The sequence below is a fragment of the Balaenoptera physalus genome, assembly GCF_965194825.1.
Source record: "Balaenoptera physalus genome assembly, chromosome: 4".
Taxonomy (NCBI): domain Eukaryota; kingdom Metazoa; phylum Chordata; class Mammalia; order Artiodactyla; family Balaenopteridae; genus Balaenoptera; species Balaenoptera physalus.
The window spans coordinates 99,966,721-99,994,665 of NC_138891.1; the positions used below are offsets into that span (position 1 = coordinate 99,966,721).

Consider the following 27,945-nt stretch of genomic DNA (forward strand, 5'->3'; position numbering starts at 1 on the left):
ACAGAAGAGGAGAAACACAGGGAGAAGGCAATGTGAAGCTGGGGGCAGAGATTGCAGTGATGCTTCCACAAGCCAAGGAATGCCAAGAATTGCCAGCAACACCAGAAGTTAGGAGAGAGGCATGAAAGAGTTTCTCCCTTAGAGTCTCCAGGAGGAACCACCCTGCTGATACCTTAATTTCGGACCTTGCCCTACAGGACTGTGGGAGAATGAATTTCTGTTGTTATAAGCCACCTAGTTTGTTGGGATGGCTCCAGAAAGCTAATACAGATTTCTGTCTTAAGTCTATACAAATTCTGTATTTGTCAGGCCATGGAAGAATACAAACAAGCTTTGTTCTGGAAGGGTAGGCTGAAAGAGTGTGTCTGTCTACAAACATTCTTGCGACCTTAATCCAAACAGACTTGTATATGCAAAGGATACCAATGCAGTGAACATGTGTACCAGCCTAATAACAGATGCAGTTGCGGTTTTCTGCCAACCCATGCGCTTCTCTGAATATTACTTTCTGTGAACACTGGTGGCCATCTTTATAGTGTGGGACCTTGTTTTCCTCCTATAGCCACTGCCTTTGTCCCCAGGGGCGAGGGACCCCTGACTCCTAAGGCTAATTGAAGTCTTTCTCCTAGTATTGTTACTTCGGAATTGGGATTCAAAGCTAGTGGTCAGTTTTTGCTGGTTGCTTAAATGAAGGACATGTCAAGTTGAGAGGATTCAGTTGACCATGAGCTAACAAGGTAGGGAAACTGCAAAAAGAGAAAGAAAGAAGCAGATACACAGATAGACGCAGGATGAAAGACGATATAGCCCTAGAGAACAAGGAACCAAGAGATTACCTGCCTTTGTTTCTAATTCAAATCTCTGAGGATCCTTAATAGATTTATTACCATGGAGTGGGGGTCTGGCATTAGGAGTAACTCACCAGACTGCCTTGGTGAGTTACTTAGCCTCTCAGTTTCCTCACTGTAGTTGAGACTAACAACAGTACTTCCATCAAACAGTCGTTCCTTGGACTAACTCTAGAGAACATTTAGGATGATTCAGGTAAATCAAGAGCATTATTGTGAAGCACATAGAAGTATACATCACAGGCCCTCAGGAAGTGTTGGCTGTTATTGTCATTATCCCATCTCCAGAAAGTGGCTTTTAAAATGTGTCATGCTTCTACCATCATTTTATGCTTATGAGTAAGTAGCAAGTTTAAGCTGCTTTTGCATATATGTTTATAATTTCAGCTTCACAGTAGGTCAGCTTACCACAACAAAAAGCAAAATTCGGTCACAGTACAGGAAGGTCATTTTACCCATTCCAGACAATATTTTAAGTCAACAAGCATCCTAAAGCACAAAGTAAACAGTAAAAAGCTACATAGTTTCTGGTTATATTTATCGTGGGTATGTTTGCTCCTACCTAGCTGTTCTTTTTCTATGTGCACAGTCAGCCGTCTTATTTGTTCTATCAATGTGTAAGGCAAGTCGTAGTGCCTACTGTAGTTTAAAGAGAAAAATTGTATAAGGAAAAGAGAAAAACTGTTTATTTTCAAATTTGTTATTGTGGAAGGTAAGCCACAATTTGAGCTTGTTAGCTTAGGAGGAAGGCAGAATTCCTGTTAGACAGTTGCACATTTGTTCAGGAAAATGGGTGAACAGACTTTGGCCCTCTGGGTCAGGTTCAGACTAAGAAGAGTTTAGTGCTTTCGTATTAAAGAAGCAATAATTTTTAGTTTCTTCACAGGTCAATGATGGAGATCCAAATATTGAGATGTTGGAAAAACCCTAGAACAGAGAGGCATGGACCTACAATACCCTGGTTGGCCCTGAAGAGAAGCTGCTAGAGATGGCAGGATGGCTGAGAGGCTTTGGGGCAGTGAAAGAGCTATTCCCCTATTTAAACTTGTTGTCTTTTTTGTGCTTTGTGTAATTCCCATTTATTACTCCCAAATCTTCAGTAAAATCTGTAATGCACTCATATGCAGGCATAAGATGAAACTAGTGAGAACCCAGTAATTGTGGCAGATGCACGGGCTACACAGGGAGCCAAGTTGAGACAGATTTTATGTGGAGAGCTTTTCAATTTGAGGTGAAAGTCAGAGACATCAAGGATATCTGTGTTTTGGCTGGCTTCTAGGCCATTTTTGGAAACCCTTCTGTCCTAAAGAAAAACTAGGCAGAAAAGAACACTCTTAAATAGTCCAGTAATTTACTGGTGACGATCTGCACTGTGCTTTACTCAAGGGAACAAGAAACCAGACATCCTTGGGCCCAGTGATAACTGTAGCAACTCGAAGAGCACTAATGACTAGTTCTCCAAACTCTTGACCTCTCTGTAAAGCACAAAAAGGTGAACATTAATGTGATGAGTATTACAGAGAGCTCTGTGAGGGAAAGATGGACACCTGGGCAAGAATTGCAGGGTGCCAATATCAGCACCTGGAGATTATGGTAAATAGGCCTCCCCATGTTCTGAATCAGATATTAGAGAAATAAAATTGCCCTTCAAAAGCAATTTTTGAAAGTTATTATTGAAAAGTATACAGAATAGTGTAATAACCCCCCAAGGATCCTATTACCCAGTTTCAACAATAACCAATCTTGTTTCATCTTTACCTCATTCTCTTCCCCCCCTTTTTAAATTTTATCATTCCATTCATAAATATTTTAATCTGTATCTCTAAAAGATAAAGATTCTTATTTTATACATAACCATAATATAATGATCATACCTAAAAATAATTGATAATAATTCCTTAATATCATCAAATATTCTATCGGTGTTCAAATTTCACTGGTTGTCTCATAATGTTTATTTAAAAATTTTTAAAATTTGTTTTAATCAGGATCAAGCAAAGGCCACACTCCTCTTCTGTTCTTTTTTTTTTTTCCACGTGTAATTTACTTGTTGGAGAACCTGGGATATTTGTTCTATAGTTTCCCACATTCTGGATTTTGTTGATTGCATTCCTGTTATGTTCTTCAATAGATTCTTCTCTCCCATACCATGTAGGGGGCAGTGAAATCCTGAGGCTTGATATGATGTAGTTTTACCTTTTCTTTTCAAAGTGACTTCATAAGTAGCAGTGTATAATTTCATTAGGAGGCACAAAATGCCTGATTGGTTTTCTTTCTGTTAATAGCCATTGATGATCATTGCCTAATTTTTTTTTTTTATCATTGCCTAATTATTTTTAAGGATTGGCAAAATGGTAAATTTCACCCTGTATTATTTTCCAGAAGAAAAAACTTTCCCTTATAACTATTTGGTTATTCCAAGGTAGTTCATGTAGGAAAAACAGGTTGAAATAAATCCTTGATTCTTTCCTTTACCAGTCTTCAGAGTTATGAGTTAGCGCTCTACTATCCTCCAAAGGTGACCACTGTTTTTTAGTATTATTTATTATAATTCTTAAATAATAAGTATTATTAATAATTTATTATTATTTAATATTTTACTAATAAATTCAAGCATATGGTATGTTTCAGTCCACTGCAATTATTTTTCTCAAAGTGGCTAAGCTTACCCAAAGGAAGCCTCTTCAAGTTTGCTCTGAGTTCTTTTTTAAAAAACTTTTATTTATTTATTTATTTATCTTTGACCACACTACGCCGGCATGCGGGATCTTAGTTCCCTGACCAGGGATCAAACCCATGTCCCCCCGCAGTGGAAGTGCGGATTCTTAACCACTGGACCACCAGGGAAGTCCCTCTTTTTTTTTTTTAATTAAAAAAATTTTAATACAATTTTTAAAGGTTACACTCCATTTACAGTTATTACAAATATTGGCTCTATTCCCTATGTTGTACGATAACCCTTGTAGCCTATCTTATACCCAACAGTTTGTACCTCCTGCTCCCCCACCCCTATATTGCTTCTCCCCCCCTCCTCACTGGTGACCACTAGTTTGTTCTGTTCTGAATTCTTTTTGATAGCTTTGCTTTCTAATATGATAACACGTTTCAGGATTATTTAATGTATTTCCTGACTCAGAACTACAAGCAGCCATTTCTCAAAGGAGCCCTTGTTCCTTTTAGTGACAAAAAATGAGGGTGTAGGGGTGCCCATTGCACTTGTTTCTAAGACTTTTCAATGGACAGCTAAGATTTTTTTAGAAAAGATAAATATATCATGAGCTCATTTTGATATTCACAATTAAATATCTATAGGATTTTTACTTAACTTATTGACCCTACATTTTTATCTCACACAGGAAATCTCAGTTCTCAAAAACACCAACATAATTAGTTATTCGTTTTATCATATTGATACACACAGACAGCAATGTCAGAATAAAAACATCACCATCAGCTACTGTGCTACTATGGTCATTGTTCTAAACTGCAAATCTGATCAAGTCATAGCTATGTCTAAACTCCTTGTTTCTTTCCCATCCTCTGAAGAACAAAACCCAGGGATGTTAACATGCTATAAAGCACTTCATTATCTGACCCTATACCACTGGCTAAGCCTGAAGTTCTCTATTCCTCTTCCCCATCCTACTGAACTTTGAGTCGTCCATCCAGGTACAGATCAGATGCTTTTTTTTAATGCTGCATTCCCCCTACCTGGCACAAATGGTCACTCTTTCTCTGTGTTCTTCTCTGCCTCACACAGGCTTTTATTGCTGCATTTACCACACTGAATTCTAATTATTTACATATATGTGCACATCTTTACTAGCTAGTGCACATCTTGATGGCAAAGCTCATTCAATTTTGTATTCCCAGCATCCAAGTTAAGTCCATGATAAACAGAAGGTGCTCAATAGGTACTTGTTTAAGTAAGCTGATTTAGTATGACTGAAGAGGTACAAAATCTAGCAATTTTGTTTTCTAATGTTTAGGAAGGTTTCTCTGCAGTGTTTTTAAGAAAAAATTTTTCTACTGGTAACATCATATTGCCAGGAATTAAGGAGGCACAGATAAATTATTTGCAAAAGTGTAATTGCTCTTGTGTCTCCCAGGATTAAAGTAAACGTAACAATACTGGTAATAATATCTGTGAGCATCAGCAAACCTCCATGGAGTGACCCAGTAGTCACACCTCTAATGTTAACAGGCAGGATCCTGGAGAGTCTTCAGTGTCTGTATGTTCCCCTTCTAATAAATTGCATTTGTAATATTCCTCTTAATCAGGCTCAGTTCTGCTCCCACAGAGGACCAAGGCAGAAGGTAAAGTTATTCTCCAGTATTATTTTCTAACTGTTTTAAACATTTGTTTTTCACAGTCATCAGGGAAATGCAAACGAAAACTGCAATAGGATGCACTGTACACCCACTAGAATGGCTAAAATTAAAATATTTGTTCACAGTTTTCAACTAGTCCATGTCAAAGTAGTCCTCATATGTTAATAAACTGTGGTTTATTTCCTCTCCTTTTTCTCTAATAGCATCTATATGTCATGCCAGTTCTCCCCCTCAACTCCTTCTTCTTTTGTATTTATCATTGTTGTTTGAGTTGGAGATTTCTGGATCATCCATTTGTAAGAATTTCCTGTAGGTGAAAAAGGACCAGGATAGCAATCTAGGCTAAGTGATTTTGATATTTTTTTCTAAAGCAGTATCTCTCTTTTCTTTTTTTTTAATAAATTTATTTATTTTTATTTATTTATTTGTTTGGCTGCGTTGGGTCTTCGTTGCTGCCCACGGGCTTTCTCTAGTTGTGGCGAGCAGGGGCTACTCTTTGTTGTGGTGCGCGGGCTTCTCATTGCAGTGGCTTCTCTTGTTGTGGAGCACGGGCTCTAGGCGCGTGGGCTTCAGTAGTTGTCGCACGCGGGCTCAGTAGTTGTTGCACACTGGCTTAGTTGCTCCGCAGCATGTGGGATCTTCCCAGACCAGGGCTCGAACCCGTGTCCCCTGAATTGGCAGGCGGATTCTTTACCACTGCGCCACCAGGGAAGCCCAGTATCTCTCTTTTCTGTAGTCACAAAATCAACTGCCTTCCTCCACTCCAGGTTGTCTTCATGATTCTTTATGAAGGCTTGCCTTTTTGCATTTATGTACCTAATGTTTCCCGAAGGACCTTCTGTCAGCATAGCCCTATTCCTGAACCCTCTTTAGCAGACAAATGATATGATTTTTGCACTCAAGGGGTATTCCTCACATTTAGGAAGTAAACCTTTTAGTGTGTTCTTTATGACATATATTATTACTGGTTTTTTTCTCCTCTACTATCTTCCTTTAAGTATCCCGGATGATAAAGGTTTTGGGCATCTGAAGTCATAAGTTTTAGTTCAGGAAGCCACAACAGTGCTGCAGGTGTTTCTGAGAACAGGATGTGCAGAAGGGTCCTAGAAGTGGCAGATGTGAGAAATCAACAGTAAATATTCACTCCCAAAAGGATGAGGTCAGATCACCAGTGAGAACGTCTGTGATCAAAGAGGGCAGGTGCAATGAGAGGGTTGGCGATAGAAGGCTTAGAATATGTTTGGGCGAGGAGTCACACAGAGGTGGCAGATTTGAGAAAATAGCACTTTTAAAACAGAAGGGAGCTTTCAGCTTTCAGCTTGAAGTGGCCAAGGTGCAACTTTCTTGGGTCATCCCAAATATGGGTTCATATGACACCAGCCACCTCCACCTTGCCGCCTAAGTTCAACCCCAAGGAGATAAAAGCTGTATATCTGAGGTGCATTGATGGGGAAGTCGGTGCCACATTTGCCCTGGCCAGCAATATCGGCTCCCTAGGTCTGTCTCCAAAAGAGGTTGGTGATGACATCACCAAGGCAACTAGTGATTGGAAGAGTCTGAGGATTACAGTGAAACTGACCATTCAGAACACACAGGCCCAGATTGAGGTGGTACCTTCTGCCTCCGTCCTGATCATCAAAGCTGTCAAAGAACTGCCAAGAGAAAGAAAGAAGCAGAAAAACATTAAGCACGGTGGAAACATCACTTTTGATGAGATTGTCAACGTTGCCCAACAGATGAGGCACTGATCTTTAGCTAGAGAACTCTCTGGAACCATTAAAGAGATTCTGGGGATTTTCCAGCCCGTGGGTTGCAATGTTGATGGCTGCCACCCTCACGACATCAGAGATGACATCAACAGTGGTGCAGTGGAATGCCTAGCTAGTTAAGAACTACAAAGGAAAATAATTAAATAAAGGGTTATTTGACGAACAATAAATAAATAAATAAGAGGGGAGTCAGAAAGTGGAGATTAGGACAAGATTCCTTGGTGAAAGTGCTTCTTCACCAGAGGTGGTGAAGATACTATAGAAGTTTGGAACTGATGGTGGGAGCCTTTGTGAACCAAGTTAAGATCTGAAATTTAGGTAAGACTTAGTACCAGAAGTGCAATTTATAATAGCAATAGAAGAGGGAGCTCTTGAACTGAGAAACTGGGAAAGCTACCCCTTCCCTCACTTCAAAAGATCCTCCTTCTAACTGAGAAAAATCTGACTTATTTAAATATAATTGACAAAGTATTGTGCAACTAAAACATCCAAAGGAAGCTGCTCTAGGGAAACAAAAGGGCAAAAAAAAGACCTGAAAGTAGATACAAAACTTCCCTACAGATTAACAACACTCCCTACAAAAATATCAGCCCAAAGCAGAAGAAAAGTGCAATATAACATTCCAACATGAATAAAGAGGGATAAAATCTTGATGCAATTGCAGACAGGAAAGAAAACAATAAAAAATAAATACATGACAACATACAAGGGAACTCCCATAAGGCTATCAGCTAATTTTTCAGCAGAAACTCTGCAGACCAGAAGGGAATGGCACAATATATTTAAAGTGATGAAAGGGAAAAACCTACAATCAAGAATACTTTACCCAGCAAGGCTTTTGTTCAGATTTGATGGAGAAATCAAAAGCTTTACAGACAAGCAAAAATTAAAAGAGTTCAGCACCACCAAACCAGCTTTACAACAAATGTTAAAGAATCTTCTCTAGGCAAAAAAGAAAAGGCCACAACTAGAAACAAGAAAATTGTGAAGTGAAAAACTCAGCAGTAAAGGCAAACACACAGTAAAGGTAGGAAATCATCCACAAACAAAACTCGTAGGGAGGATAAAAGACAAGAGAAGTAAAATCATCTATATTTACAATAAGCAGTTAAGGGATACATGAAACAATTAGCTATTAAATATTATATCAAAAACAGTACTCATGAGGGGAGGAGAATACAAATGCAGGGTTTTAAAAGTGCAGTTGAAATGAAGAGATCAGCAATTAAAACAATTATGTATACAGACAGCTATAAAAAAAAACCTCATGGTAACTGCAAACCAAAAACCTATAATAGATATACACATAAAAAAGAAAAAAGAATCCAAACATAACACTAAAGGTAGTCATCAAATCACAGGAGAAGAGAACAAAAGAAGAAGAATGGCAAAAAAAGACATACAAAAACAAATCTCAAACAGTTAACAAAATGGCAATAAGAACATACACAGTGATAATTACCTTAAATATAAACAAACTAAATGCTTCAACCAAAAGCCACAAAGTGGTTGAATGGATACAAAAACAAGACTTGTACATATGCTGCCTACAAGAGACTCACTTCAGACCTAGGGACACATACAGACTGAAAGTGAGGGGATGGAAAAAGGTATTCCATGCAAATGGAAATCATAGTCAATGGTGAAATGTTGAGAGCATTTCCTCTAAGATCAGGAACATGACAAGGATGCCCACTCTCACCAATTTTATTCAACATAGTTTTGGAAGTCCTAGCCACAGCAATCAGAGGAGAAAAATAAATGAAAGGAATCCAGATTGGAAAGGAAGAAGTAAAACTGTCACTGTTTGCCGATGACATGATACTAGACACAGAAAATCTGAAAAATGCCACCAGAAAACTACTAGAGCTCATCAGTGAATTTGGTAAAGTTGCAGGATGCAAAATTAATATACAGAAATCTGTTGCATTTCTATACACTAACAATGAACTAGCGGAAAGAGGAATTAAGGAAACATCCCATTTACCATCACATCAAAAAGAATAAAATACCTAGGAATAAACCTAGGTATAAAATAAAATAAAATAGCTCAGGAGGCAAAACACCTGTACTTGGAAAACTATAAGACACTGATGAAAGAAATTGAAGATGACACTAACAGATGGAAAGATATACTGTGTTCTTGGATTGGAAGCATCAATATTGTTAAAATGACCATACTACCCAAGGCAATCTACAGATTCAATGCACTCCATATAAAAATACCAATGGCATTTTTCACAGAACTAGAACAAATAATTTTAAAATTTGTATGGAAACATAAAAGACCCCAAATAGTCAAAACAATCTAGAGAAAGAACAGAGCTGGAAGAATCACACTCCCTGACTTCAGACTATACTACAAAGCTACAGTAATCAAAACAGTATGGTACTGGCACAAAAACAGACACATAGAATGGAACAGGAAAGACAACCCAGAAATAAACCCATGCACTATGGTCAATTAATCTATGACAAAAGAGGCAAGAATATACAATGGAGAAAAGACAGTCTCTTTGATAAGTGGTGCTGGGAAAACTGGACAGCTACATGTAAAAGAATGAAATTAGAACACTCTCTAACACTATATACAAAATAAACTCAAAATGGATTAAATAACTAAATGTAAGACCAGATACTATGAAACTCCTTGAGGAAAACATAGGCAGAACACTCTTTGACATAAATTGCAGCAATATTTATTTTGGATCCCTCTCCTAAAGCAAAGGAAACAAAAGCAAAAATAAACAAATGGGACCTAAATAAAACTAAAAGTTTTTCACAACAAAGGAAACCATCATCAAAACAAAAAGACAACCTACTTAATGGGAGAAAATATTTGCAAATGATATGACCTATAAGGGGTTAATATTCAACGTATATAAACAGCTCATACAATTCAACATCAAAAAAATAAAAATTAAAAAATGGGCAGAAGGACTGAATATATATTTTTCCAAAGAAGAAATGCAGATGGCCAACAGGCACATGAAAAGATGCTCTACATCACTAATAATCAGGGAAATGCAAATCAAACCCACAATGAGATATCACCTCATACTGGTCAGAATGGCTATCATCAAAAAAAACACAAATAACAAATGTTGGCGAGGATGTGGAGAAAAGGGAACCCTCCTACAATGTTGGTAGGAATGTAAATTGGTGCAGCCACTGTGGAAAACAGTACGGAGTTTTCTCAAAAAAACTAAAAATAGAACTACAGTATGATCCAGCAATTCCACTCCTGGGTAAATATTGAAAAAAACCAAAAACACTAATTCGAAAAGGTATTGATACATGGACCCCAACGTTCATAGCAGCATTAGTTACAATTGGCAAGGTATGGAAGCAACCTAAGTATCCATCAACAGATGACTGGATAAAGAAAATGTAATATATATATATATATATATATATATATATATATATATATATATATATATAGACACACACACACATAGACACAATGGGATACTACTCGGCCATAAAAAAAAATGAAATTTTGCCATTTGCAGCAACGTGTATGGACCTGGAGGGCATAATGCTAGGTAAAATACATCAGACAGAGAAAAACAAATACTACAAGATATCACTTATACATGAAATCTAAAAAAATACAATAAACTAGTGAACATAACAAAAAGAAGCAGACTCACAGATACAGAGAACAAACTAGTGGTTACCAGTGCGGGGAAGGGTGAAGGGGTGAGGGAGTGGGAGGTACAAACTATTGGGTGTAAGATAAGCTACAAAGATGTATTGTACAACTTGGGGAATATAGCCAATATCTTGTAATAACTGTAAATGGAGTGTAACCTTTAAAAAATAAATAGATACATTAACACAGGGAAGACTTGGCCACCAAAGGAAGCTGATGGTCAGTCAATAGGAAGATTTGAAATGGTACCTAGTAAAAATTAGGAAAGAAATGGAAGAAACAGAATCATTTCATAAATAAAGACTAAATTACAAATAGCATAAGAAGAAATAGACCCTATAGAAAGCACAGCAGGACACAGAATATACATATGGAAAAAATGAAGTATAAGGGAAATAAGCAAAAAGATTTTTTAAAAGTAAATGTGGGGCTTCCCTGGTGGCGCAGTGGTTGAGAATCTGCCTGCCAATGCAGGGGACACGGGTTCCAGCCCTGGTCTGGGAAGATCCCGCATGCCGTGGAGCAACTAGGCCCGTGAGCCACAACTACTGAGCCTGCGCGTCTGGAGCCTGTGCTCCGCAACAAGAGAGGCCGCGACAGTGAGAGGCCTGCGCACCGCGATGAAGAGTGGCCCCCGCTCACCACAACTAGAGAAAGCCCTCGCACAGAAACGAAGACCTAACACTGCCAAAAATAAAAAATTAATTAATTAATTAAAAAAAAAAAGAAGAAAAGATTTCTTTAAAGTAAATGTTATAAATGGCAGGCAAAAATGATTCAAAATATGAATAATTGGAGTTCTTCCAGTTGGAGGAAATACAAAAGAATGGAGTAAAGCAAACACTAGAAAATGCTGTGAAATAGGACTTGAATTTGTATATTAAAAAGCATATCCAAGATATGGAAAAAAAACTATCTCAGAATGATCAATACCAAGACATATCCTACTAACACATACCCTGCCAACACAAGATGTAGCCTACTAACACTAGTAGCACACTTTGAGAATCTGGGCAAAAACATTGTGTCATTTATAAGGGAAAGAAAGACAAGTTGGCATAGCTAGAGTCAATGCTAACAGAAACAGAACAATATTTATCAGATACTTGAGGAAAGTTTGAGCCAAGGATTTTAAATCCATCCAAGATATTCTTCAAGTGTCAAAGGTACAGGCAAAAATTTCTGCAAATTCATAGACTGAGGGAATACTATCTGCATTAGGCCTTGCTGAAGTACCTCCCAAAGAACAAAATTGACCCAAGCAGAAAAATGATCAGGGAAACATCAGCAAAAGTCCTCAGAGTGGGCTTCCCTGGTGGCGCAGTGGTTGAGAATCTGCCTGCCAACGCAGAAGATACGGGTTCGAGCCCTGGTCTGGGAAGATCCCACATGCCGCGGAGCAACTAGGCCCGTGAGCCACAATTACTGAGCCTGCGCGTCTGGAGCCTGTGCTCCGCAACAAGAGAGGCCACGATAATGAGAGGCCTGCGCACCGCGATGAAGAGTGGCCCCCGCTCGCCGCAACTAGAGAAAGCCCTCACACAGAAACGAAGACCCAACACAACCATAAAAAGAAATAAATAAATAAACCCAAAGTTTAAAAAAAAAAAAAAAAAAAAGTCCTCAGAGTGAACACTGAATGTATTTAACAATGAAACTATGGCTAAAACAAGGACTAATATAAGGGTTACAAAATAAAATGTAATATGATGATTGTATTTATATAAGCTTTCACTATGGAGGCTGTTATATTAAAAATTATAGTTCTTATGATATTTTTATTCTAGTGACTGTCCTTATAGTTAGACTTTTACATCAAACTCTTAGAACCCTCTTTCTTCAGGCAGTATCTATTGACTCCTACTATGAACATCAAGTGAATTAGCTTGTAACTCCTTCTTTTCTTTTCTTTGTAGCTTTCTCTACTCAATTTTAGTTAACAATATTATTATTTATTATGGGCTGAATTGTGTCCTCCCAAAAGGCATGAGGTATGTATATGCTTATTTTATAAGATAAAATGACATGTCTTTTTCCAAAGTGATTGTACCACTTTATATTCTCACCAACAATGTGTGAGAGATTCAGTTATTTCACCACCTTGCCAGCATATGGTGTTGACAGTCATTTTAATTTTAGCCATTCTGATGATTATATAGTGACTCATTGTAATTTTGGGGTTTGTATTTCCCAGTGACTAATGATGTTAAGGAAGTTTTATGTATGTTTCCTTGTTTTTCCCCATGACCGGAGCTTACTCTTTGGTACTAAACTGTCTAAACCCTCAAAATCCTGTTAGGATCATGAACAAAATTGCTTTAGACCTTTGATTTGGAAGGTGTCACAATTTTCAAATTTAATCTTCCTCTTCTCTTTTCATTATTCAAAGCTTCTTTCTTTCAGGAAACATTTTAGTTTTATTTTATAAAGTTTCCAAGCTACTTCTGTTAAAATTATTCCTAGATATTTTATGTATTGATATTTGTGGCTAAACAAGATATCTTTTTAAAAATATTTTCTCTATTTGTTGATACTATATTTGAAAAGTTGATTTGTAGATATTCATCCTGCATCCAGCCAGGATGCAGGATAACTTATAACTTACAAGAAAGTTTATAACTTTCTTGTAAGTTATAATAGTTTTTCAGTTCTAGTTATAATCATATCACATTAAATAAGTTTTTTTCAAACAGATCTTTTCCTTTAGCTTTTCTATTGCATTACCTATAATAGTGGTGCTCAAACAGGGTGATTTTTGCCTCTCAAGAGATATTTGGCAATGTCTGGAAACAGTTTTCCCACAACTGGAGAAGGTTCCATCTAGTAGGTAGAGGCCAGGGATGCTGCTAGACACCTTACAATGCAAAGGATTACTCCACATAACAAGGGTCATTTGCCTCAAAATGTCAGTAGTACTGAGGTTGAGAAACGCTGCTTGAGAACATTCAGAAAAAACAATAAGTAGTGCTGAGCATAATGAAGTCTTGTCTTATTCCCAATTTAATGTGAATTTCTATCATTCATTAACAAGTATAAAATTGGATATAAATTAGTAATTATAAAAGTGAGAATTTATTCAAGAATGCTTTGTCAACTAGTATTTCTCCAGTGGTGACAAGCTCGCCATGGCAGTGATTTTCAAGATGTGTGACTTGTAGAAATGGTGTGAAGAGGTAGGAAAAGAAGTCCACTATGTGGACCATTTCCCACTAGAACTGCTAAAGCATAAAGCACTATATGATGTTAATATCAGCCAGACTACTTTGGACCTGCCTGTAGAAGCCCATGCCCTTATATTTTGCTTGTAAACAATGACATTGTTCACAGTGAAGCTCTTTGGGTTAAAAGCATCTGTGAGCTTAGTATTTGTATGTCTGAATAGGTCTATTCTACCCTAACTCTACTAATTTCCCCCCTCAGCATTTTGAAGATGTTTTTTCATTTCTTTGCTTCTAATATTGAGATACATCAGGTTTTCTTAAATGATGACTTAGGCAAACTTTTTCATCCTTGATGCTCTAAAATTTCACTATAATGGATCTTTCTCAGTTTCTTTCCTCTTGGAACTCTAATTAGATCTTTTGTTGGAACTCCATGTTTTAACATTTTAAAGACCATTTCTTTACTCCTTTGTCAGAGAATCTTAGCTTACTTCTAGACCACTCATTTGATTAGCTGTGTGTATTTGAATATTCAGCCCATTTGTTAACTTGAATTTTTCCAGGATATCTAGTTGGTTCTTTCTTATGATCACTTGTTCTTGTTTAGAACAAGATACTTTTTTTTTTTAATGTGCAATCTTTATTAATACAAATGTAACATAACAAGTGGGCATTGAACATTTTAAAGCATACATGGCATATGGATTTTTGCACAGTGATTGCAGTAGTAATGACAAGCTAAAAACATTCACACAACATAGGAATGAATAGAAGAACAGAGTAAACATGGACATACATTCAAAAGAAAGGGGACGTGGGGGGCTGTTCAATTCATATAAAGTTTCAGTTACACAAGATGAATAAGTTCCAAAGATCTGTTGTACAACATAGTACCTATAGTTAACAAGACTGCATTTAAAAAAATTTTATTTATTTATTTATTTATGGCAGTGTTGGGTCTTAGTTGCATCAGGTGGGATCTTTGTTGAGGCATGTGGGATATTTCCTTGTGGCTCGGGGGCTCTTCGTTGTGGCACGTGGGTTTTTTTTTTTCTCTCTCTCTCTCTAGTTGAGGTGCGTGAGTTCAGTAGTTGCGATGCACGGTCTTAGTTGCCCCGTGGCCTGTGGGGTCTTTGTTCCATGACCAGGGATGGAACCCGTGTCCCCTGCATTGGAAGGCGGATTATTTATCACTGGACCACCAGGGAAGTCCCAACAATACTGTATTGTGCACTTAAAAATTTAAGTGGGTAGATTTCAAATTAAGTATTCTTACCACAATTTAAAAAAACAAAATAAAAGAAGCTTGGTTCAAAAATAAGTAGTTTTAGCAAAACATAAACATAAAAGTTGAAATCAAGCTTTTTAAGCAATTCAACATCACTTTTCATGAACACCATAATAGAGAATATTTATCAGACAGTTAATTAATCCTTCCTCAGCTCCACCACTAAGTAGCAGTATGACTTTGGGTAAGTTACTGCTTTGTCTTAGTGTCATCTGTAAAATGGAGATAAAAAAGAACCTATCTCATAGGCTTGTGGTGATGATTAAATATGTAGAACAAGAAACTTCTAATATTAAATGTTTTAAGATTCTGTCTCAATTTCAGTGACATGTTTTCTTATTCTAAGTGTTTCCATTGGGCTTCCCTGGTGGCGCAGTGGTTGAGAATCTGCCTGCCAATGCAGGGGACACGGGTTCGAGCTCTGGTCTGGGAAGATCCCACATGCCGCGGAGCAACTAGGCCCATGAGCCACAACTACTGAGCCTGCGCGTCTAGAGCCTGTGCTCCGCAACAAGAGAGGCCGCGACGGTGAGAGGCCCGCGCACCGCGATGAAGAGTGGCCCCCACTTGCCACAACTAGAGAAAGCCCTCGCATAGAAACGAAGACCCAACACAGCCAAAATTAAATAAATAAATAAATTTATAAGTGCTTCCATTATATACTGGTTTTCCAAGTTTAAGAAATGGCACTGTTTATTACACAAATAACAGAATACATAATCTGAGCAGGTGCTGTTTTTAGATACTTTACATACTTAATCCTCTTATTAACTTTATGAACTAAGTAATATTAATCCTACTTTACAGATGACTAAACTGTGTCAATGAGTGAGGTAAATAAAAACTTATTCAAGGCCATGGAGCCGGTCAGTTTTAAAGACAGGACACAATCCTATAGCGCCCCCTTTCTTCCCAGGTGGTACTAGACACCTGAGGTCCTTGGGTCTGATCCAAGCTTGCATGCTTATTGTTTGCTCCTGAAAGCAATTACCCCAGTAGCTGCTAGGTAGCCCACAGTGGAGGGGGTAGGGCCATCCCAACACTTGTCTGTAGTGTCTTAATTGCCTAGGTACCCTCCTGTTCCCTGTGCCTACCTCCAGCTGTGGAAATGCACCTGGGTTGCAGCTGCCTATTCACTGTATATCTTTCAAGTGAGAGTCACCTTTTCTAGACCAAGGGTTCTTGTTTAAGTTTTAGCTTTGCATTTACTTAGAAAACCCTACTATTTTGTAAACTTAAGATTTGTATACAAGCTAGGTGAGGAGAATATTAGGGAGACCTAAGGTTTCACTACTTAATTTCTGCTATATCCACTTGGACTAGCTGAATTTACCAAATCCTGACTCTGTATCTGGTTGTTGAGGAAAGCCTTTTTTTTTTTTTAATGCACCCACTGTACCTCAGCTTTCACCAAACTCACATTAATGAACCTAACCCTTCTTGTGCTCCAATATCAATCTCTTTACACATAATTATAATGCAAAACAGATTTATTTGTGAGGTGAAAAGGAAAGCACAGTTCTGTCAAATGGAGAAGATCAAGATTCTTAAGTAGCTGACTTTGGGACCTGCTGGGTGGGAAGATTTGCTGTGTTGCCTTCAGATGTTGTCTCTTTACCTGATGTTTCAGATGCTTCAGCAGCTTTTTCAGGCTGTCCTTTGCTCTGGGCCACCTTTTCTAAGTCCTTCTGATAGTTAAGCTGGTATTCCAGATAGCTTATGTTCCTGGTCTGTTCATCCAGGAACTTTTTCATGAAGCGTGAGAGCTACAGAAATAAAACAAGGAAGAACTCATCAAGGCCCTTGTCTGCCATGGGAGGCAATCTACGATCTTGTTACCCAAATTATAGCTCAGTCCTAGTCCAGCAGTCCTAGGAGCTTGTCAGAAATGCAGAATCCTGAATCCCTTCCAGGCCTACTAGATCAGAATCTATATTTTAAGAAGCGACTAGGCAATTCATATGCATATTGAAGTTCAAAGAGCACTGATCTAGGACCTTCAAGACCTCCAGATGAATACAAACATCCACTTTCAATGAGTATGAGTGTTAAGGCAACTCATCAAAAGTACAGATTAATTTAAGTAATAAGCTACTACTGCAATGTTTTTCCACCCTATCTCAATGACATGTAAGTTTCGAGTAGGCTCCCAGACCCCATTCAAGGATTTAAATTTTAGTGTTCTGGCATAAGGCTTAGGCATTTGATCATTTTCAGGGCTCCTCAGCGAGTCCAGTATGCATCTAGGTTGATAACTTTTGTACTAGGTCATTTTCTTCACTTCGACTTCCAGAGAAGTTAAAGGGTTGGTGAGAAATAAGTTACCACTGCGACCTAGAGTGCTCACTGTTAACCGAGAATACTTCGGAGAAGTCTGTAGAATAGGTCACCCCTGACATTCACTTTTGTAGGGGCAGTCTAGGACAGTGGTTCTCAAGATGTGTTTATTTATTCCAGAGTGCATTATTCCTGAAAAGCCTTCTTCCCATCTTGTATTGAGTTGCATTTCTCCTTACCAGGACACCTACTCCTCCCACTTCCCAACTACTCCAAGAAATAAGTTCATATATTTCCTTGGGGGGAAATAGACACATTAGAAAATCCATTGCCTTAGGCTCTTTCCCAAAAGCAAGCCATAATCCAGAAGTGAAAGATGACACTGCTTTCAGAACCAGTTTACTACTTACATTGGTTTCTTTATTCTTAGAAGCCAAGGTCTTCAGTTCTTGCAGCAGCGTGTTTAACGCTTTTTCCAACTGCAGAGCAGACTCTATAGCTTGTTTGCCAGTACCCCAGTTATCTATATCGGGCCTCTGTTGGAGAGAAACAGTGGTGTCACTATCCTACCTGAGGCACAGCTTGGTTACATCCTACTTCCTGGGTAGAATTATGACTAGGTTCGCAGAGGTCAATGATTTCCACACTTCCTGGCACAATGGAATCAGTGGAGCACCTTAAATACTGATGTCTGGCTTTCAACTGCAGACATTCTGACTTAATTGGTACAGAGGAGCAGGGTTTTTAAAAGCTCTCCAGGTGACTTTAATGTTCTACAAAGCATGGGTACCACTAGCACAGTTATATGCACTATTCCATTAGCTTTGGGATTCCATTAGCTTTGGGATTTCATTAGCTTTGGATGGTGGTTCAGTTCAGTCACCAGACATTTAGTTTTCTTTATAGACCTGGAGTTAAAAGACACCCCCTCAGATAAGTAGGAATGTTTCTAAATGTAATACCTTCGACTAAGGCTCAGATTGTTTCTTTAGTGTCTGTTCCAGTGAAAAAAAGTTTGTTTTACTACATTGAAGAGACGGCTGTGTTAAATACCTGAGTGTACATCTGAATTACAGATCTAATATAGGATACTAACAGCTCTAGGAAGAGACCAGTAGTTCTTCTCAAACTATACAGAGGATTAGAATCATCTGGAGAGCTTGGTAAGACACAGCTCCTTGGGCCCCACCCTTAGAGAGTCTGATTCAGCTTATCAGAGTGGGGTCGATGAATCTGCATTTCCAGTGAGCTCCCAGGTGATGCTGGTGCTGCTGGCCCAGAGATGACACTTTGTATGTCTCCTTGAGAAAAGCCAAACATACATTTAGCGGCTAAAGTTCACTCAAAATGATATGAAGAGGCTACAAAGAAGACACATGCTTGCCCTCAAATCCCATGTAGGAACATGAGTAAGCTAGCAAGTCAGGTAGCAACTAATAATTTAGTTCTCTAGACCCAGCAAAGGCCCCATGGAGATCATCATAACAAAGTTACATAGTCACCTTAATCACCGGAAGGCAGACTTTACACTTATATTTTCTTAGATATTTTATGAATTGCTTTGCATGCTCCCTCTTCACCTCAGCTTGGTCTTGGAAGAATGTATGAAAAGAAGGCACTTCTGTATCTTCAATGTAATAACAGGCCTGAGACAGGGATAAGAATAGGGAGAGACTGGAGGTGAGAGAAGTCTATGTTTAAGACTGTAATCTCACACAAACTCACTTTGTTGTCTCTGTGGCTATCCAAAAGAGGCCTTCTTTGTTCAGTGCAGGGTCCTCAGTTTGTCCTTTGACTTCCAGAAGGCCCCAGCTGCCTTCCTGAACCCAGGCTACTTCAAAGAGAAACCACCCAGATTCTAATATGCTGGTGCCTAGCATTTTGCTATTAGGCCTCTTTAAGGGTCAGATTTATGAACCCTATATGCTAGCACTATAACCAGTAATTATGTCAACAAGTGGCAGAAGTCCAGCATAAATTAAGTGATGTTGTAAAGTCAATCTATTTCATTAACCCTACCACATCTACATTAGCTCTAAAATAGCAGATGGGTGAAAAATTATTTATAACAGTGTCTGATGCCCATACAAGTTTTGGGAATCCTCTGGAAAAGAACTGTGATTCTCCCAATAATAGCCCACAATTTGCAATCACAGCTCTAAATCATTGGGCCACAGAGAAGCAAAATCCCAGCCACTAAATTGTTGTTACATCTAGTATCAAACAACAAACATGGCCATAACCACAATTAGAAAGGATATGTAAGATATATTATCCAGATCAGAGCTGAAACCTCCCTCACAGTGGCTCAAGGACCCGTACTAACCATAGATAAATAAGCATCACTGACATGCAGCTCATAAGATGCTATTTGATTAATAGCAACCCTACACTCTTCAGAAAGAAGGCCCTCTGCCTGGGATGCCATCTCAACTTTAGGAAAAACCAGGCATAAAAAGTGCTACCCCCCAAGCTAAGAGACTTCTTAAATACTAACAAGCATATAGCCAGCCTACTTCTATCCAGCTGAAAACAAGATGAAATTCCATCCAGCTGAGATTAAGAGCTACCAACCTACCAATGAGGACATTGTTTCTACACAAAAGAACCAATCTGACTAGAGAAAAAGGTGGAAAAAAGTTAATCCTCCTAACTATCCCAGCCAGTGTTTAGTATTCTCTCTCATGTTCTATCTGACTATGATTTGAGAGGGCTGATTTACTTCCTGAATAGGGAAGTGTTAACAGAGTAGATTAATTACCTTTAATTGTTTCCTTTTTTCAGAAAGTACTTATGGCATATCATGCTAGGTTCTATGGAGAATCTAAGAAAACTGACTAAAATACATTTTTTGCCTATAAGGGACATATCCCCCATCCCGTAAGGCCTCAACATACACAGTTGATCTTAAGGCAGGATATGATGGGACTTCTGAATTGTCAAAGGCATATTTAGATGAGGGGATTAGGGCAGATTTCGTTGGTAAATTAGCATTTGAAATTGGCCTTGGAAGGTAAGAATGTAGAGAGGTGGAAATGGAAGAAGGGCATTTCACCTGGAGAACAGGTACACACAGGCTGTAGGGACAAAATATGACAGGTTTCTCCAAACTGCAGTAAGACTGTTCCATCTGGGAACCTTTTGGCTCTTTCTTCATTAGTAAGTAATAGATGCTGAATCAATATTTGTTAAGTAAAAATATATTTTACACATGCAATGGTATAAGATTTCCCATAGTCTGGTGAATTCTTAGTTTGAGCCTAAGCCATGTCTGGTTGAACTGAAATAGAAGTGAAAAATATTTCCATATTTTTAGAAAATAGAAAAAAGAAAAAAAATTACCTATAAAGCTACCACACTAACTCATCTGTTGTTGATGATGTGTTTCTTTCCTCTTTTTTTCTGTATATTGGTGAGGTCATTTTTAAGTGATTAGATAGTATTTTTTAAAAAAATTTAATTTGTTTTATTGAAGTACGATTGATTTACAATGTTGTGTTAGTTTCTGCAAACTAAATCTCAAATATTAATAGAGAAATATGAGTCGTAGGGAAGTAGAAAGTTGAGGAAAGTCCAAATAGAGTAGCAGGGAATAAGGGTACCTAGATAATTTAAATCAGGGAACGTGTCCAGATCTAGTTGAACTTTATTCTTTGGTTGGAATGACTTCTGTAAGCGACTTACGAAGTACTATTGGTGATGTTTAAAGAATATTGGAGAGAAATGCCAAAATACAACTAAAGGCTTTTATATCTTGGCAGAAAAAAATGCAGAAATTTGCACTAGATGAAAATACGTATAGTTACACCAACTGGCATCTGAAAATCAAGGGTGGCCATTTATTGGATTGGGAACAACTTAGCACAAGGCTTGGGTGATGTGTTACAAGGCATTACATTCCACATTATCTTCTTTTTTATTTATCTTTCTTAAGTCAACAATTTGGATGAATAGAGTTTTACACTGTAATCCAAGTCACAAACATCACAAATCTGGAAGGAATAATTAGCATGCATCATGACATACTAAGAGCCAACAGAACTCAACAGGTTAAATCAAATTGGTTGAAGCTAATAGGATGAAATGTAACTAAAGATGAACGTAAAATCCTATATTTCAGTTCAGTAAATCAATAGCCCATAAACAGAGAGAGGGAGATCTCATTGAACAGTAGTTCATGTGAAAAAGACTCAGTTTTTTTTTTTTTTTTTAATGGAGAAGTATCTTTATTTATTTATTTTTGGCTGTGTTGGGTCTTCGTTTCTGTGCGAGGGCTTTCTCTAGTTGTGGCGAGCGGGGGCCACTCTTCATCGCGGTGCGCAGGCCTCTCGCTATCGCGGCCTCTCTTGTTGCGGAGCACAGGCTCCAGACGCGCAGGCTCAGTAGCTGTGGCTCACGGGCCCAGTTGCTCCGCGGCATGTGGGATCTTCCCAGACCAGGGCTCGAACCCGTGTGCCCTGCATTAGCAGGCAGATTCTCAACCACTGAACCACCAGGGAAGCCCAAGACTCAGATTTTTAATTGGTTGAATGTTCAACATATCCAAAGAGCTGACAGAAAAATAAATGCAATTCATTTTTTCCACCTCAGGCAGATAAAGGCTTGTTTTATTGAACGACGGATCTATACAATTGCAGAGGCCACTATGTACAGACAAGAGATGGAGAGCTTTAGTTGTTGGTCTCATTCCTCGTGATCTCTTCCTGCTTGGCTTGGAGTTGCTCTCAGAGTGCTTCCTTGATCTTAGACCTCAGTCTGGTCAGCCAGCTGCATCTTGCTGGGCTTGTCTGTTTTCAGCTTGTGGAAGTGTTCCGTGCGAATCCACTTGTTTTTAAACATGTTCCCCTTCACCTTCAGGTGCTGGCTGTGATACATGTGGTGGTCAGTCTTCTTAGATTCATGGTATCTTCTGAGCAGCCAATGCAGAATTCTCATCCAGGTTACCTCCTCAGGCATTTGAACAATGATAGTACATTTTGCATGCCCATGTCCCCATCCCTGCCCTTGAGACAGGCCAAGGTGTTTTTCCAGCATTGAGCCCAGGAATGGACAGTTAAAGGTTTCCAGATGATCAGCCCATCTTAGATCATCTTCCCAATCCATTGTTGGGAAATGACATTGGTGATTTCGTTGGTCTCATTTGGGTCTAACCAGACCTCTTTTTGCTGCAGTGAAGGATAGTGGAGGTGAGCCTCTTTTGAAGCCTCATGGCTGCAATTCAGTCTTCAATTAGCCATTTTAGTGATCAGATCACAGGAGGTAACTAGTCCTGTTGTAACTTGGCAGTGACTCTTGTTTGAAGGGTCCCTGCATCCAACACACACTTACCTAGCACTTCCCAAAGTAGCTGATCAGTGCTACATAGTAATAAAGGTAAACAAAGACTTGAAGAGCTTTTTGTTTAACATTTTATCATATTTGTATTTAATTCTGGTGCCACATTTTTGAGATATTGATGAACTGTAACATAACTGAATGAAGGGGAGTTTTATTTATTTCAATATTTGTGTTATACAGGTTTAACGCCTGACCCAGCAAGGACCCTCCTGGACCCCGTTTCTAGGCTACAACCAGCACTGTTGGACTAGTCACTGCCTGGGTCATAGCAGTTGTTAAATATTTTGAATATAACCCTGAACCTATTGAAATGTTAGGGCTGCAAGATATAGAAACTAATGAGTGTCTGCTCTACTCACAAACTCTTTCAGTTTCTGGGAAGACTCAAATATGTCAGGGCAGGTTCAAGCCGCATGAGCTGGCCATTCTGGTCATGGGTGATTGGACCAGGGATAGACACTGCACCCAAGCTGAGCCAATGAGTTTCTCTCTTCAGAAACCTGACCTGAAAGACACAGCAGTTGGGACTTGTTGGGGCTGAGTCACCATAATGACATCATTGCCCAAAGGGGAAGGTCCATGAATTCCTGGTTCTACCCTATCCAGGGTTTGGATGTTTAACTCTTCCAGTAGTAGCTTTCCAATAAATTCCCATTTTTGCTTACATTTGCTAGAGTAGCTGTTTCTTGTAACCAGAACTCTTAACTAATATCCTATATTAGCATGTGGAATGACTACTACTCGTTGTCTTGTTCACAGCCTCCAGCACCAAGCATGGTGCCCAGCATGGATTAGACACTCAAGAAATATTTGCTGCTTCAATAAACAGCTCTCTGTAGGAAGGAGAAGAACACCTTGAATCTGTCTATCTATCTATCTATCTATCATCTATCTATCTATCTATCTATCTATCAGATTTGAATAAATATATAGGGTTGAAAATGGGGACATTTCATCCACATTGCTTGAGTATGTATGGTCTCTGGAGGAAAAACAAATTTATGTGCCTCTTGCTTTTATGGCATTTTTTTTTTCTTTCTTTCTTTTTGTCTGTGTTGGGTCTTCGTTTCTGTGCGAGGGCTTTCTCTAGTTGCGGCAAGCGGGGGCCGCTCTTCATCGCGGTGCACGGGCCTCTCACTATCGCGGCCTCTCTTGTTGCGGAGCACAGGCTCCAGACGCGCAGGCTCAGTAGTTGTGGCTCACGGGCCTAGTTGCTCCGCGGCATGTGGGATCTTCCCAGACCAGGGCTCGAACCCGTGTGCCCTGCATTGGCAGGCAGATTCTCAACCACTGCGCCACCAGGGAGGTCCCCGTGCCTCTTGCTTTTGCTCGTAATTTTTTCTTCATTAAAGTTTCCTCCCAACTAAAAAATAATAATAATAATAATAATTTGTGTTATAAAGTAGTAGTGCTTAGAAATGCTTATATGTTGATGAAATGGATGGATAAAAATCCTTTACAACAACCCTGCAAAGCAGATGTTATTCCTTCTTAGGGAGGTGAAAAGCAAGGTCTAAGAGAGGTCAAGTCACCCACCTACAGTCACACAGCTAATTAGTAGCAAAGTCTGAATTTTGAACTCATCTCTGTTTGACTCCGAAAATCCAGGCTTTTTCTAATGTGCCAATCATCTCATTGTATTCAAATAAATACTTTCTTTTGGTGATTTATTTATGTAAGAATATGAAAAGACCTATAAGGATACAAACATTTAAAATACATTTAACTATACTTATGGACTCTTTTATATGGAAAAAAAATGAAAATATACTCAACAAAATATAAAATTTGATAAATAGCAAATAATCCTGTGTACAATATAAGATATTTGAAATTTGTTCTTTGTTTCTTCAGATATGCCTATTTTTTTTCTAACTTGTTCCCTACAGCCTGGAACTTTATTATATATATAATTCTAGTAAGAGTATGTGAAATTATAGCTTTCAAAATAAATATGGTTTTTATGAGTGAATAAAAAAACACTGTATATGAACTTCTAGGGAAAATATAAATCATTTACTTTAATAGGCTCAAGGAAATAACAACAAGCAGGCTTGTGATTGATATGATAAGGGATATGCACATAAATATATTTCATAGAAAATAAAATACACAAGGAGTAAGAATACGTTAGTATTTTAGAATGCATAATTTCTCTGAAGACATTATCACAAGCACCAAAACCTTGGGAGTTTGGGATTGACATGTACACACTGCTATATTTAAAACATAACCAACAAGGACCTACTGTATAGCACAGGGAACTCTGCTCAATATTCTATAATAACCTAAATGGGAAACGAATTCAAAAAAGAATAGATACATGTATATGTATAACGGAATCACTTTGCTGTACACCTGAAATTAACACAACATTGTTAATCAACTATACTCCAATGTAAAATTTTAAAAAATTAAAAAAAAAATAGTCACTGTAGTAGCCACTTCCATAGCTTCAATTGACAAATGTTGATTTGTGGTTCATTTAAATGCATGTTTCATTGAAAAAGCATGAATACTACTTTTGAATATTCCCCTTGCCCACCCAAAACAACCTGGCCATCATCCAACAGAAGGGAAATTGTGATCCCTCAGAAGAGATTTTATTATACCAATTATATTGTAATCATTTTTTCTTAAAATGAAAGCGGACTATTGCATGAACTTTTCTACATTGGTTTTGAAAACACACACACACAACATCACCACCACCACCACCAACAGCAGCAGCAACAAAAACTTCTAAGCAGTGACCTGTAGTCTGGACAATACTTGGTCAACATCTTAAAGTGCTAGAACTCCGGGACTGCTGGGGAGAAATGGTTGGTATTTAGCATGAAAGCCTTGGCTGTTTCTTAGAGGAATATGTGTTTGGTTTTGATTTCAGCTTAATATGATTCAGTGGCTGGAAACGCGACTGCTAAACTAACAGCCAACACGAACAAGTCTTTCAGCTGGGAGAGGGTCGTGCAGGGATTAGGCTCAGGTGTTGGGAGAAGGGTTAGGAAGGGTGGGTTTCTGTGATCTGTGAAGTTCATTGGCAAGGGCTAAAATGCTGGCTGGCAATGATGGGAATATGATCTTAAACAAATTTTGTGGGGAAGAAAAGTATTTTAAAACATTCTTTAGGCCTTTAGTTTTGAGGCAGGAGATAGATGGGCTCCAGGCTAGGCATTTACAACTAGCCTCCTGTTAACTTTTCCTGAGGAAGGAGGCAGGTGGGCTCTAGGCTAGATATTTACAACCAGCCTCCCATTTGCACTTCGAGATAGGAAAAAAACAACAGGGACAGGGTAAATAGCCGGACTTTGGACACTTTAAGATAACAGTCACGGCGGGGACAGAGAAGGGCTAAATCCTGTTTGAGTAAAGATCAAGAGGTCACATATTTCCTGTCCTTGGGGCAAGAGAGACACTGCACATGTGCAGAAAGGCTCCTTGGGGGCCAAAAAGGAGGGGGCACCACCCCATAATAGGTGATGCCAAGCCCCCGCATAGGCCTCTGGACTGGAATCCATCTTGGAAAAAAGTTGCGCACGCATGTTGGGGAGGTGCCTAGGGCAGGTCAGGTGTGGAAAAAGAAACCAGATAATTGGCCAAAGTTAAAAAAAAAAGACCTGGAAGAACTGCCCGATGTAAGTGATTTAGCTGCCTCTCTACTGCCCTCCTCTTCATTAGGGAGGACGCCCACAGCCCGTTCTCTCTGGGTGTGTATCTCTGCCTTGCTTCTGTCTTAACTAAACAGTTTCTCTGTGTGCTCTCTCACTTGTGCTGTGTCTCCAATAATAAACTTGTACCTGTTTTTACAATGTTTGCCTCCTTGAGAAATGCATTTTCCAATGGGGGTTAAGGGCCAGGGGAATTTTGCTTTTAGCTTCTAGACCCTGGTGTACCAGCGGCTAGGATTCCTCGTTTTCACCCAGGCTGCCCAGGTTCAATTCCCGGGCAGGGAGCTAAGATCTCGCTTCAAGCCACTGCTCACTGCTCACTCTCCGAGATCAGTTTTTCCCATCCCCCTTTCCTCTAAGAAATCTAGACTAATGGATAACATTTTAAAATTTATTTTTTAAAATAGAAACCTATTTTTAAAATTAAAAAATTAATTTTAATTTCCCTATACTTTTATTATCTTCATTCTTACAACCTGGACATGAATAGGAGACTTTAAATGAATAAAATGAGCTGCTCTGTGCCATGTTAAGAATGCAGGCTTTACCAAAGGCAGGGTTTGAATCCTGCTTTGCCTCTTTACTCAATCAAGAGGCACTTTTCTAGACACTGGGAATGTAGCGGTCAACAAAAGAGACAACAATCCCTGCCATCACACACCATACCTACTAGCCTTAGGACATTAACTATACTGTGACTCAGCTTCCTCCTTTACAGGGATTATAAAGGTATCTACTTCTGGGCATGTCTTAAGCATTAACTGAGTTGATTTACATAAAATGTTTAGAACAGAGTTTAGCACATAGAAAGCATTTAATAAGTGTTAGCTATTACATTTAAGACCTTTGTTGTTATTGGTGTTAACTTGTTTTATTGTGAAGCATAACACACACACACAATGTATCGCCAGAAGCTCCTGTACCCAAGTCTTTTTTTCAGGTTCTCCTTTCACGGGAACCCAGACTTTGACACAGCCCTTCACTGATGATGTGTGTTCCACGTATCTTCTCCCACTCTGTGGCCTTGCATTTCATTCTTTTTTTTTAAGGCAATTGCAGTTGAAATTCCCACTTAAGAATGTGCCTATTTCTTTTTTTTTTTTTTAATTTTTATTTATTTATTTATGGCTGTGTTGGGTCTTCGTTTCTGTGCGAGGGCTTTCTCTAGTTGCAGCAAGCGGGGGCCACTCTTCATCGCGGTGCGTGGGCCTCTCACTATCGCGGCCTCTCTTGTTGCGGAGCACAGGCTCCAGACGCGCAGGCTCAGTAGCTGTGGCTCACGGGCTTAGTTGCTCCGCGGCATGTGGGATCGTCCCAGACCAGGGCTCGAACCCATGTCGCCTGCATTGGCAGGCAGACTCTCAACCACTGCGCCACCAGGGAAGCCTGCATTTCATTCTTTAATAGGATGTTTTGATGAAAAGAAGTTCTTAATCTTAATCTAGATCAATTTCTCAATTTTAAGTGTTTTTTGTGTGCTGGTCATGAAATCCTTCACTACCCCAATATCATGAAGATGTTCTTCTATATTTTCTTCCAAAAATTTAATTTTTCAAACTGTCACATTTATAGCCAGTTATAGCCCATCTGGAATTGATTTTGTGTTT

The 27,945-nt window shown here is 38.8% G+C and overlaps 1 protein-coding gene and 1 pseudogene across 2 annotated transcripts in view; both read left to right on the forward strand.

Annotated features, from left to right (window-relative positions):
• Nucleotides 1-27,945, forward strand: part of LOC309660399 (uncharacterized protein) — a gene marked incomplete at its 5' end in the record, with an annotated part of 90,838 nt that overhangs the window by 55,366 nt on the left and 7,527 nt on the right. Inside the window, one exon of the mRNA XM_082460991.1 lies at nucleotides 5,130-5,165. Within this exon, the coding sequence (XP_082317117.1) occupies nucleotides 5,130-5,165 (36 nt within the window). The remainder of the gene's footprint in view (nucleotides 1-5,129; nucleotides 5,166-27,945) is intronic.
• Nucleotides 5,176-10,209, forward strand: LOC309660091 (large ribosomal subunit protein uL11 pseudogene; annotated as a pseudogene). The gene has a single exon. The product of its transcript is annotated as a large ribosomal subunit protein uL11 pseudogene (transcript).